Genomic DNA, 14,103 nt, shown 5'->3' on the forward strand with positions numbered 1-14,103 from the left:
GGTCCAGCCCCCGCCCCGCACTAGGCAGGAAAGACAACTGGGGTCAGGTGACCCCAGCAAGGTGACCATCCAGTCTCCTCTGATTTCCAGGGTAGGTGATTGCACCACCTCTGGGGGGGAGTTTATTCCACAGTTTAGACACCCTGACTGTGAAGAAGTGTTTCCTAGAGTTGAGCCTGAAGCAGTCTTCAAGGAGTTTGTGGCCATTACTCCTGGTTTTCCCCAAGGGTGCCCTGGTGAACAGTTGTTCATCGAGCTCTTGATGTATTCCCCTGATGTATCAGTAAGCGGCTACCAAGTCCCCTTGTAGCCTTCTATTTTTTAGGCTGAAAAGGCCCAAGAGGCTGAAGAGATGCTTAAGTGATTTGCTCAACAGGGATCCTAATGAATAACAAATAAGTGTTGCCTTGTTAATAACATTATTTCAATACTGTGGTGCTTGCTGATTTGCTTTTCTCCCTTCTGATGTTGCAGGGATCCCTATCAGGTTACAATACAGAAGAAGTGATGTGCCAAACCTTCTGTGTTCTTCCTGAAATTACAAATGAAGCAAGAATTTGATTCAGATTTTAACAACTGCTTAGTCCAAGTTAATACTTTAGTTTCATGGTATATTTCATCATCCAATCACAAAACAGCATTTCAATTTAAATCCTATGGCGGAAAATGGCAAAATGTGACAATAAACCAAGTTGCAATGAGATGGAAGGAAGAGAAAGAAACTCAGAGGACAAATAGTTCATCTGATGTTGCCTTTGCAGCTGCCATCTTTGACAGGTGCCTCTCCTTTTCTCACACTCCCTACCCTGGAACTGAGCATAGGTGCATTAGGTGCATTGTGGGATGGTGTGCAGATGGGAATGCAAGTCAGGGGACAACCAAGCAGGAAGGACATAAAGAGGGAGGTAAAGAGGCTGGAATGACATCAGGGCAGCGGGGAAGTGGGGGTAACCAATGGGGGACTTAATTGTCTATACACAAACACTAGGACTGGGGAATAAGCAGGAGGAACTGGCAGTCCTGCTAGCAAATACAGAATACGATGTTGTCAGAATAAAGGAGACCTGGTGGGACTCCATGCATAACTGGGCTGTATGCATAGAGGACTACAGGCTGCACAGAAGGGCGGAGGTGTAGCTTTCTATGTAAAAGAGCAGTATTGCCACCTCAGAGAGCCAAATTGGTTTGAGAGAAGGACAACTTGAGACCCTGTGGGTCAAGATACTCGGGGGACTTGATGGTAGGCATCTACTATAGACCATCACACTAGGAGGAAGAGCTAGAATTTTCCAGAGAACTGATGGAGGCTGCATGTTCAAGGGACATGGTTGTCATGGTTGACCTCAATTACCCTGAAAAGTGCTGGGAGGAGCACCTGCCCAGATCTGACCAGTCATGTGGGTTTTTGTCCAGTGAGGAAGAATTTTATTTAGTCTGGGAGGTGAATGGGCCAACCAGGGGGAAGGTTTTGTTGGATTTCGTTCTAGCCAAAGGGGATTACCTGGTGGGAGATCTGAGAATTGAGGGTAACCTGGGAGATAGTGATCATGAGAAGACAGAATTCACTATCCGTCATAGGGCAGGGCAGTCAATTAGTAGGGCAGAGGTGCTTGACTTCAGGAAGGCTGACTTCATTGAGCTTAGGAAAATAGTTGGAGAGACCCTATGGGAAGAGTGACTGTGGGGGAAGGGAGGTCAGGAAGGGTGGTTGTTCCTCAGAAGACTGGAAAAGGGCCAATGTGGTGTCAATCTTTAAGGCGAGCAGGAGGGAGGATCCAGGAAACTATAGGCAGGTCAGTTTGACCTTGATACTAGGTAAAATTTTGGAAATAATTATTAAGCTGTCCATTTGTGATAGACTGGCAGAAGGCATGATGCTGAAGGATAGACAACATGGTATCACTGTGGGCAAGTCACGTCTGATCAACCTCGTCTCCTTCCATGATCAGGTAACAAACTGCTTAGATGTGGGAGTGATGGTTAATTGCATATACGTGGATTTTAAAAAGGCTTTCCATATGGTCTCCAATGACACTTTTATAAAAAAAAACCTGGGGAATTGTGGGCTGGCAGAGTCCAGATTGTGGGCTAGTCAGGTGGGTTGGGAACAGGCTAAGAGGTTGAACCTAAAGAGTGTTAATGGATGGGTCTGTATTGTCGTGATGGGAAGTGGCCAGTGGTGTCCCACAGGGTTCAGTTCTTAGCCCCGTGCTGTTCAAAATCTTTATCAATGATTTAGATAAGGATGTGGAAAGCTCACTGGCCAAGTTTGTGGATGATACTAAGTTATGGGGAAAAGCAGTCATGCTAGGGGATAGGTTGCAGATCCAAGCGGACCTGGACAAGCTGGAAAGGTGGGTGGAGTGGAACTGGATGCATTCAGTAAGGATAAATACAGAGTGCTTCACCTAGGGAGTGACCAGTGACGTGAATATAGGTTAGGTGATATTCTGGACAGTATGACAGCTGAAAGGGACCTCGGGGACCTCACAGAATGAACATGAGCCACCAATGCAATGCTGTAGTCAACAGAGCTAACAGCATACTAGGATGCATTAGCTGATGCGTCGCGAGCAGAGCTAAGAAAGTGATACTTCCTCTCTACTCAGCATTGGTGAAACCCCAACTGCAGTACTGCATCTAGTTCTGGGTGCCGCACTTCAAAAAAGAAGTGGAGAATCTTGAAAGGGTCCAGAGAAGGGCCACAGGAATGATTAAGGTCTTGGAAGACAAACCTTATGAGGAAAGACTAAGGGATCTGGGACTGTTCAGGTTGGGGAAGAGAAGACTGAGAGGGGATTTGGGGGCCATCTATAAGTATGTTGGGGTGAATATCAGGAGCTGGGAGACAAACTGTACAGTAAGGTGCCCCAGGAGACAAAAGCAATGGTCACAAACTGTTAGAGGATGGTTTCAGGTTGGATGTAAGGAAGAACTTCTATACACTAAGGGTAAGCAGAATCTGGAATAGACTTCTCAAGGAGGTGATGCAGTCCCCAACCTTGGAAATCTTCAAGAGGAGGCTGGACAGACACCTTGCTGGGATCATTTGATTTTAGCAGTATGCCTGCCCAGAGCACGGGGGGTTGGATTCAATGATCTTTCAAGGTCCCTTCCAGCCCTATATTTCTATGATTCTATATCTGGAATATTGCATTTCTCCCCTCCCGGTCTTCCTACTTATATTCCTATTCCTTCCCTTTCCCTTTCTTATCTGACTTTTTTCTCTTCTTTTCTCTCCATATTATTATCCTCTTATGTGCACCCAACTCCTTTCCACCAACCTTGTTTTCTCTCAGTTTGACTCCCGGCTTTCAATCTTCTGTTCCTACAGCTATAGAAACTGATGTGCTATAGCCACACCAGCCCAAAGGGCTATTAAGTTTGGGTGGACCTTTGACAAACTGTCAGAAAATGAAGCGTGGATGATCCATTCTAACGGTTACACTAGATCAGGAACCTGGGGAGCAACTCCAGGTATTAAGCTCAGAAACCTGATTGAAATTTGGTTAGCCAACAGGTAGACAAGTACTGTTGGATGTATGTTATAGTTGCGATGGTCCAGGAAAGAGGTGAGGGGCAAGGACTTGTGGGTGAAATCTTTTATTAACCAGCATAGGCGGCAGAAGGCTGGGGCTAACAGGGCTAAGCCCCCTCAAATGTGGGGCAGTGGTGGCAGCAGAGAGCTACAGGGCAGTCCTGGCACAGGCTCCGGGCAACTGCAGCAGGGGATGGGCACAGACACAGCTATGCAGCCACAGACTGCACGCAGCCAGGATTGCAACCCAGGGACTTGTAGAGCACTGCTAGGGTATCCATATGTCTGAATTTTTCTGGACGTGCACTCTTTTTGAGTCCTATTTTGAGTCTGGAAAAGGGAAGGAGCATGAGTGGGGGCCAGATTGAGAGCCCCACAATAGGGAGGGAGTGGGACAGGGACTGGGGTGAATGGGGCCCTGAGGCTGGGGCAGGTCATGGAACAGTCAGCCCAGGTGGTTCATCCAGAGCCATCGGTGGCAGGGGGGGCTCCCATTATGGCACACACCCTAGGGGAGGCACGGAGGGTACATGCCCCCCAGATTTGTGAGTGGGGTGGAGGCAGGCTGCTGCTGCAAGCTGGGGCTCTGCATCCCACTACCACTGCCTCAGGAGCCGTGTATGATACCATGTGCCTGCCGCCACTGAGTGGACAGGGAATAAAGTGCAGCCCAGCAGCAGCAGGCACATGGCATCAAGCAGCTCCCAAGGCAGAGGGGCACAGAACCCCAGTCTACAGTGGCAGTCTACCTCCACCCTATGCACAAGTCTGGGGGGCACATGCCCCCCATGCCTCCCCCAGGGTGCGTGCAGTGGTGGGAGCTCCCCTGCCCCACACTGGATGAGCCACCCAGGCTCCACCTGTCCCATGACTCACCCCGGCCTTGGGGCCCCATTCACTCCAGCCCCTCCCACTCCTTTCTTTGCTGTGGGGGCCTCGATCTGCACCCCCACACCCCTTCCCCTTCCTCCCACCCATCTTCTCTTCTCCACAGACTTACCTGCATATGTGTATGTGTGTACCTGCATGTGTATATACACTCAGCCCCCCTTCAAATAATATTTTCTCCTTCTGCTTATGTTGAGCAGCTTCTTCTTTTGTATGGCTGACTTAGAGCAACAATTATAAGTTCAGTTTAAGGTTAGTTAACCAGTCTAATGGTCTTGAGGAAAGGGAATGTATCTCTACAATGTCATTGTCAAATGTGTATAGAGGACAGAGTGTTGTTATGTGGTCCATAGTTTGATCAGGACTGCCAGTCACATTTTGAAACACTGATCTACTGTATGGTTAGGATAGACTGACAAGCTTTTGAATGCAGTGTGTTCTTCAGCTCTTCAAGTACACATTTTAGCATGGTAACTATAATATTCTATGAAGCCAATAAGGAAAGTTAAATATGAACTAGAAATCACTACAATTGCCTGAGACAGTTCAGTTAAAATTCACTCTAAAATCAAAAATAAAAATGTGACCAATTTCTTAAATTTGCTTAATCTTAAATCAAAATATTTTTCATGTAGGCTTGTGTTGCACACTACTCATTAACAGTAGCTAACAACATATGCTGTTTGTGCTGAGTTTATAAGGTCAGATATTAGTGATGATTGGTGTTAGGTTGTTGGCTTTTTTTGTACCAACTCATATATCACTGCCTTCAGCTGTTTGCTGGAAGACCTGTTGATAATACCTGAGTGAAAGTATTGATAAATGTTACAGTCAAAAAGTAAAATAAAGATGACCAGAAGTTGATAATAATAAAGTTAAACAGACACATTTAACATTAAATGTGCATAATACATCTAGGAATAATGATTAAATTTAACTAACACGGTTATAAAGGGATGAGATCACTAGGGATACCTGCATGAATAAAGTTAGGCCTATTTTTAGTTTTTGTTGGACTGAGCTCCATAACATTAGACTGGCAGTTATAAATGACCTGTATTAAAGTTTTCACATTTCAGTACTGTTAACAACATTATTTTCCCACTACAGAATTAAATCCAGAACACATGAAGACTTACACATTCACTTTACTTTACACATTGAATTCCCAGGACTCTTGACAGTGTATAAAGTTAAGTGCATATTCATATCTCAGCAGGATCAGGGCCTTTGATAGGATTATCACTTTCTGCTAATGCTTTGGACATCGTATTAAATGGGCTAAAATGAATGTATTATTTTTTAATACACTTACATATTTCAAATTAAATATAAAATGTTTATCTTTATTATCCTCATATAAACTAGTTTATTTTCATTTTCTTTTATTAATCTTAGTCTTAAAAGGTTGTAGTAACCAGAAACAAAACCGAAAGATTTGGAAAAAAAGTCCCTTTGCCAATATGGAAACTAAGTGCATAGAAAGCTTGTAAGAAAGCTTGATGCAATAATTTTTTAAATATCTTGTTCTCCCTTTTTCACATAATGTTAATAACTGGCTTCAAGAGAAAAAAGCAATATTATCCTTGCCTTTTGTTTCTTGATGACTTTCCTCATCTGATGATCTCTTTCACTTGGTTCTAAAAAACAGAAACATCTCACAATCATAAATCTACAAGAAAGCCTAAAGATATAACCTTTCAGTGATGAAAGGTACGCAATGCAGAGATAACCTCCAAAATGCCTAGGTGCAGAATTTTTCCAACCATTTGAGTTGGTGTTATAAAAGATATCAGATTTACCCAAAGAACCTTGTCTGCATAGGTGCATATAGTAACATCTAAAGTTTGACCAGCAGGTTTAAAATAAAATCCAGTGGGTTTTTAAAAAAATCTGTTTAAGAAGCACTAAATCAGAGCTGCATGAGAGTTGTCTGTTTGTTTGCAGAGGGGTTAATTTGGGGAGTTTTGGTAGAATATGCTGGTAGGCAATCATAAGAATATAATAAAGAGCAGCTTTATTCATTTTAATGGTACCATGCTTGATGCGTTGTCCCACTACAGAAAGCTGAAACTTGCTTACATGACTCAGACATTCCTGTTATTCAACTACATTTACATGCTAAAAATGTTCAATGACTTCTGAAAATAATTTTCTAAAACAATGATCAGAGTAAAGTATAAGGCAGAGTAAACTTGCACCTTATAGACTAACTAAATCAGAGATGCATAAGCTTTCATAAGCAGAAGGCTTACTTCATCAGATGCCATGAAGGGACTGCAAGAAGCAAAGCTTCTAAATAAAAAGCAGTGATTAGCATACAAATGGTAGTTAAGTGGTGAGGGAAAAAGAGTGGCACTGCTAAGAGAGGCAGGGTGGACAGGAGGGAGACAAAATAAAGCAGGTAGCTCATACAAGTAAAGTATCTATCTTCTTTACAATTTCAAGAAAGACTGTACAATATAAGTGTTGTCAGAATTGTTTTAAGAGGCAGCCATATTTAGGGCACTGAGAAAAATCACAGATTTCTTGTAAAAAAATTGTGGCACGTGTGTGGGTAAAGTATCATTTTTCATGGAATAGTCACGGAACTACCACTGATCTTGGCAAATGGGTCCCAGTAGTTCCGTGAATATTCCATAAAAAATTATACTTTACCTGAGCACATGTGGCAGGCAGGCAGGCACAAACCATAGGTGGTGGAAGGCCGAGGATAGTGGGGCTTAGCTCCCGCAAATGCAGGGCAGTGGTGGCAGTTCAGAGGGCCACAGGGCAGCCCACGCATGGGCTCTGACTGGCTGCAGCAGGGGGGTGGGGGCGCATAGACACAGACACGGAGCCTGCACAAAGCCAGGATTGCAGTCAGATCGCATGCAGACAAATCCGGGAAGGGGCATGGGGGGGGCCAGCTCAAGGCCCACATAGGGAGGCAGGGAGTGGGGCAGGGGCAGAGGCTGGGGTGAATGGGATCCCAAGCCTGGAGTGAGTCACAGGATGATTGGGGCTGGGGACAGCTCCTCCAGAGGCATGGGGGTGGGGGGCTCCCGCCACTGTGCACACCCTGGGGGAGGCAAGACATCACGGAGGTGGGCTGCCACTATGCGCTAGAAAAAGGTTTGTACAATGCTTTTGCACATTTTCTGACAATAGTTCTGTGAAAGGTAGATAGATGGCAAACACAAAGGAAGCATTACAGGAAAGAACTTTATAATAGGTGATGATAGAAATGGGATTTTTATTTTTTGCTATTTCTACGCTTCTGATTTTAGTTTCTTTACTTCAATTAGCAGTTTGGAAACTTCTATTGACTTTGTATCTCTACCTGCCAGGGATAAATACAAGCAATATTTATTTGAACTTGCAGCATGTCCCTGAGCTCGTCAGCCCATTATTTCTGACATACTTGACACTTTAAAAAGTGCTTTCTTGTTATGAGATTTGCATGTCATGCCTCATTACCTTTCTGTTCCAGATCACTGGGGGATTTTCTCTCTCTGAGTGAATAACATGATACTGCAGCAGTCTAAATCAATTAAGGAAGACATTAAAGAACAAATTGCTTAAAATGCAGGTTTATTTGTTTTAGGAAACCATGAGTCTTCTTAATTAACTTTGCCATCATAATTAATAATGGTTTAACGATAGTTGGTAAGTTACGTATTAATTAATTTAGGAAATTATTCATTTTCTGGGTCTTTTTATAACATGCTCTTAATAAAATAAATTCTAGTATGAAAAGACCAATTAAAAGCTGTTGTTATGTTACTCTTTATAATACTGTGATCTGAACACCAGGAAAAGTATATTAAACCATAAAATTAGATTGAATCATGTTATATAATTATAAAGATATAATATTTAGAATTTTATATCATTTTCAAAATTCTGTACTTGTTCAGATTTGGGCAGACTTATTTAAAGTATATTTGCATACTTACATTGCATCTTTAGTAAATTACAAGATGTTTAAGATCATTTGACACAAATGATTTTTTAGCCATTATTTATAGCTTGGTTTGATGTACATGCTGTTAGTGCTATACAAATAAATAAAAAGAAACAAACAAAACCAATTACTATAATAATGGATCCTACACCAATGGGAGCCTATTATCACCAGTCCTACCAGATTACACACAAGGTAAATAATCTCATTCAATTCAATAGGATTGCTCATAAAAATAAGGAGTTAACGATTAGACCTCCACAGAACAGATCTATTACTTCAGGGGTTTTCAACCTGTTTGGGTCAGTGTACCCCCAATGGCTGGTCGAGAAGGAAGGAGTCCCCCAGCAGCCAGTCGACAAGGTGGGGGTGGTCCCCAGCGGCCAACTGCCGATCAGGAGGGGAAGGTCGGAAGTGCCAGCGGAAGTGCCCCCTGAGGACATCCCAAGTAGCCCCAGGGGTTGAAAATGTGTACCTCTGGTTGAAACCCCCTGCATTACTACATATATGTACATCTTAAATGCAAAACCGGCATTAATACATTAGTATGTAGCACAGCCAAATTAACACTCTAGTAGCCAATCTTGAATACTTTTAATCTCAGGATTTGTAAGTGTGTAATTCCTCTGTCTTAGCATTGCATCCACACTAGTTTTTGCATTTACCTTCCAAATATTATTTAGGAAAATGAAAAGAAGGCCTTTTGATACTTTTCTGGGATGTTAACTCTTTCAGGAGCTAGCACACTAATGGGAAGTACAGAAGTGTTATCAGCAGGCATTTATCTTCAAAAACCTGTTTATGATCCTCTTTACTGGTTGCTGCAGTGTTTAAAAAGGTGATGCCATACTAAAAACATATAACACAATATCCTCTTCACTGGAGCATAAGGCACCTAAAAGTTTTGCATTTTTTGCCATAGAAAAGAATTTAGTACTCTTAAATATAATATTTATCTTTCTTTTCTCAGACATCAGAAGCACAAATGGTTGTCCTACCTGCGGCCTCAGTCTTCTAGGTATTTGGTTACAGCTGGTTCTATGAGTTGCCGAATAGGATTTATGTGAAAGCCCAGCAGGTCCTAATAATGACAAAATACACCATGTAACTGCAATTTGATATATTAACATAATAAACAATAGCATGAATCCTTGAAATAACATTATTGCGAGCTTAGTTGGGTTTTTTTTTTTAGTTTTTATTAATTTAACTGCCAGATAAGCCAAAATATTGGACTGCTCGTGCAGTGTCATGTGTGGATTACATTTAATATTTGCTGGCCTCAGCATAATTTTATTTGAATGCAAATGGAACTTTTTAACAAATATACAAGAAAATAAAATTAGTTCAAACCACTTACACTAAGATGGTCTACGACCTAAGCCAGCATGTATGAAGGATCCCACACTTCCAAATACATGTCACCTAAGTAAAGTTGGGTTTAAATCCAAATTCAAAGTCTCGGCCACCAGTTTTCACATTGCACAGCCATGACAACACTCATCATCTGCCAAGGTATTAACTTTTCTTATTACTTTACCTAATGAATAAGTATGCCTTGCCAAGTGTAACAGCTTGAACAGCAGGAACCAAGAGACCTATCCCTAAATGCCCTATAACTAGTTGGGAGGCACAAGATGTAGGTTCAAATCACTTTTGGGAGAGGAGAGACTTGAACCTAAACCTCCCTTATCCCAAATGAATGTACTAGGCATGGCACCATCAGGTAAAAATGGTCATTCTTCTTCCTGCATCTGAGCATGTCTTCTGGATCAGACCCTAAAAGAGAAACAGGCAGGAGAACAACTATTTTGTGAATCCCAATGGAATGAAGCTTGAAAAAGGGAATGGCTCAGTGCTGTGATGCCTTAGGCAACTGTATACCTGTCCTGAAACAAAAATATAGGGCTACAGGGAACTTCACCAGAGAAAGCTCAGGCACTATGAGATTTCGGCACTTAGCAGACTAGCCAGGGACTTATGAATGCAATTAATGGTTAAATGTTGGATTTGGGGGCTCATTCCTAATCCACCTCTAAGGTGCCTCTGCTTAGGCTTTGTAAAACCTGAAATTTAGGAGCCTTGTCTACAGAGAGCAATCCAAATCTCTTCCAGGTTGGCTGATCTCCTCTGGCGGGCTTTAAACTAGGCTTGTTGTGGGAGGGAGAGGAAGAGGACCAAGGGAGCCACAGAACACAGAACCAAGAGACACCCACAAGAACAGCCCAGCCAAGACAGGCGACAACCACAAGGAATACCCAGGTAAGAGACAGGGGCCCAGATAGTCCTGGGATTGGGGGGTAGACGCATACACCCTCAGGAGACCTTAAATGCCTCTACACTAATGCTCGTAGTATGGTGAACAAGCAGGAGGAACTTGCCTTCCTGCTAGCTAACACAAACCCAGACATAGTGGGGCTCACTGAAACTTGGTGGTAAACATCAAGGGCTATAGGGTGTATAGGTGGGATAGAACAGGGAGGAAAGGTGGGGGTGTGGTGCTCTACGTCAAAGAGCAATACACATCCTCAGCAAACAGGGCTGGGTCTGAGGTAGGGCAGACTGAGGTACTCTGGGTCAGAATACAAGGGGGTTGGGAGGAGAGGGACCTAACAGTGGGGGTGCACTACAGGCCACCTAACCAGGGGGAACAGCTGGACCAGGAATTCTCAGGTCAGCTCACGGAGGCAGTTAAGTCAAGGGATGTGGTCATCTTGGGTGACCTCTACTTCGCAGACATCCGCTGGAAAGAGCAGGCAGCCCGGTCTGACCCCTCATATAGGTTCCTAGCCAAGTTACAGGACCTCCACCTAACCCAGGAGGTGCACAGTCCCACCAGGGGAGATGCCTTGTTGGACCTGGTCCTGGCCACAGGCAGTGACCTGGTGAGGGAATTGCGGGTTCTTGACCACCTGGGCGATAGCGATCATCACCTACTGAAATTCACCATCCAGCTCAAGGTGGCAAAAGCCTGCAGCAAGGCAGCAGCCCTGGACTTCAGGAGGGCAGATTTCAATGAGGTAAGGAGACTAGTCAGGGAGGCACTGAGGTCCCGGAGGCGAGGGGAGTTGGGAGTCCAAGAAGAGTGGTCATTCCTTAAGGAGTTGATCTTCCAAGCCCAAAGGGTGACAATCCCCAATTGGATCAAAGGGGGCAGGAGTATTCAAAAGCACCCATGGCTCACCAGAAGCATCCAGGAAGGTCTCAAAGCCAAAAAGGAGGGGTACACCCAATGAAAGGGAGGGGCCATCACCAAGGAGGATTATACTTCCATTGTTCGAGATTGTAGGGGGGCTGTTAGGAAGGCTAAGGCAGAGATGGAACTGGAACTAGTGACCCAGATCAAAGATAACAAGAAATCCTTTTGTAAATACATAGGGGGTAAAAAGAAGGTACCAAGTAACGTGCGGCCTCTGCAGGACATGCTTGGTAATCCAGTGGTAGCACCAGATGACAAAGCTAATCTCTTTAACAGATTCTTTGCTTCCATTTTTCTCAGCAGGGACAGGGACATCCCGCCCCACTGGGATCCCGGACAGACCCGGGAGAGGAGCAACCAGGCCCAGGGTCAATGAGGACCTAGTCAGAGAACCTCTGGAGGGACTAGACATGTTCAAATCAGCAGGTCCTGACGATCTCCACCTCAGAGTGCTCAGGAAATTAGCAGAAATCATTGTGGGACCCCTGGCACAGCTTTACAAGCACTCGTGGTGCTCTGGGGAGGTGCCAGAGGACTGGGAAAGGACCAATATGGTCCCCATTTTCAAAAAAGAGAGGAAAGAGGACCCAGGAAACCTCGGTCCTGGGCAAGCTCTTTGAGAAAATTATCCAGGAGCACCTCTGCAAGGGACCAGCAGGGGAGATTACGCTTTGGGGCAATCAACATGGGTTCATTAGAGGCAGGTCCTATCAGACCAACCTGGTTGTCTTCTACGACCAGGTCACAAAAGCCTTGGATGCAGGTGTTGTGGTAGACATAGTCTTTCTGGACTTTAGGAAGGCCTTCAACACTGTCTCTCACCCCATCTTCATCAAAAAAGTAGGCGACTGTGGTGTCGATGCCTAGACAGATGGGTTGCAAATTGGCTGGAGGGCTGCAGCCAGGGAGTGGTGGTGGATGGGTCATTTTTGACCTGGAGGAATGTGGGCAGTGGGGTTCCCAAGGGGTCGGTCCTCAGGCTCACACTGTTCAATATCTTCATCAGCAACTTGCACAAGGGGGTGAAAAGCACCTTGTTCAAGTTCGCATATGACACTAAGATGTGGGGAGAAGTGAGTATGCTAGAAGAGAGGGACAGGCTACAACTAGATCTGGACAGGTTACAGAGGTGGGCAGATGAGAATAAGATGGGTTTCAACATGGACAAGTCCAAGGTGTTGCACTTGGGGAGGAAGAACCAGCAGCATACCTACAGGCTGGGGAACTCCCTTCTTGTCAGCACAGTCAGAAAAGGGTCTTGGAGTCACTATTGACTCCAAGATGAACATGGGCCACCAATGTGGGGATGCAGTCAGGAAGGCTAACCACACCTTGTCATTCATCCACAGATGCATCACAAACAGGTCCAAGGCAGTGATCCTCCCCCTCTTTGTGACCTTGGTCAGGCCGCAGTTGGAGTACTGCATTCAGTTCTGGGCGCCGCAGTTCAGGAGGGATGTGGACAGCACTGAGACAGTCCAGAGGAGGGCCACTCGCATGATCAGGGTAGGCCCTATGAGGACATCAGGGTAGGCCCTACGAGGAGAGGCTATGGGACCTGAACCTATTCAACCTCCATAAAAGAAGGCTGAGAGGGGATCTGGTGGCCACCTATAAACTTGCCAAGGGGGACCAGCAGACAATGGGAGAGTCCCTGTTCCCCCAAGCACTAGCAGGAGTAACAAGGAACAGCGGCCATAAGTTGACTGAGAGTAGATTCAGGCTAGACATCAGGAGGCACTACTTCACAGGGTGGCTAGGAGCTGGAACCAACTTCCAAGGGAAGTGGTGCTCGTCCCTACCCATTGGGAGGCACCTAGGTCTTCAAAAGGAGGCTAGACAATCACCTAGCCAGAGTCGTTTGACCCCAGCATCCTTTCCTGCCCATGGCAGGGGGTCAGACTTGATGATCTGCTTAGGTCCCTTCCAACCCTACCAACTATGAAACTATGAAACCAACTATGGAGTTAGATGTCCAGACTTCCTGTACTGTGAATGGGAAGACCTAGGTGCCTCCCAATGGTGATCCAAATAAACTAATCACCCAGCAGGAAGGCAACTATATATAGGCTATAGGAGTATATATAAGACATGGGGGAGGTTAAGTGGCTGAATGAGGGTTCTTCCTCATTTTATGTTCCATATAAAGTAGTGATGCTCAATCTTTTGGAATCACAGGCCAGAGGAGTGACATAGGGCTAGTCTACAGACTGGGCCCTGCATTGCCTCTACCAGGCCTGCAGTGGCAGCAAAAATGGTCTGGTTCACTTATGTTCCTTTCCCTTTCCCTCCCATCCACTGGCCTTGCTGCCACAGTGCTTCTTCCTAGCAGCAGCTCTGAGCCCCACTTCCCACAGGTTTCAGCACTGGGGTGGGGAGGGGGGGTCTCAACTGGACCAGGGCCTAGTTTTTTGTTTGCCTAGGGCCCACTAAGTGGTTAAATGGCCCTGGGCCCACACCCCTTCGCCTGGCCCTGAGCACACCAATTATGTCTTGTGCTGCCTTGGTGCAGCCTTGCATGCCAGGATTTGG

The 14,103-nt window shown here is 45.0% G+C and overlaps 1 protein-coding gene across 1 annotated transcript in view; it reads right to left on the minus strand.

Moving 5' to 3' along the window:
- Window positions 1-14,103, minus strand: part of LOC109304147 — a 46,758-nt gene that overhangs the window by 15,035 nt on the left and 17,620 nt on the right. Inside the window, exons 4-6 of the mRNA XM_019526644.1 lie at window positions 9,371-9,453; window positions 7,886-7,949; window positions 6,017-6,066 (exon numbers count right to left, since the gene is read on the minus strand). Of these exons, the coding sequence (XP_019382189.1) occupies window positions 6,017-6,066; window positions 7,886-7,949; window positions 9,371-9,453 (197 nt within the window). The remainder of the gene's footprint in view (window positions 1-6,016; window positions 6,067-7,885; window positions 7,950-9,370; window positions 9,454-14,103) is intronic.

Source organism: Gavialis gangeticus, unplaced genomic scaffold (assembly GCF_001723915.1).
Source record: "Gavialis gangeticus isolate Ggan-Ray unplaced genomic scaffold, GavGan_comp1, whole genome shotgun sequence".
Lineage (NCBI taxonomy): Eukaryota > Metazoa > Chordata > Crocodylia > Gavialidae > Gavialis > Gavialis gangeticus.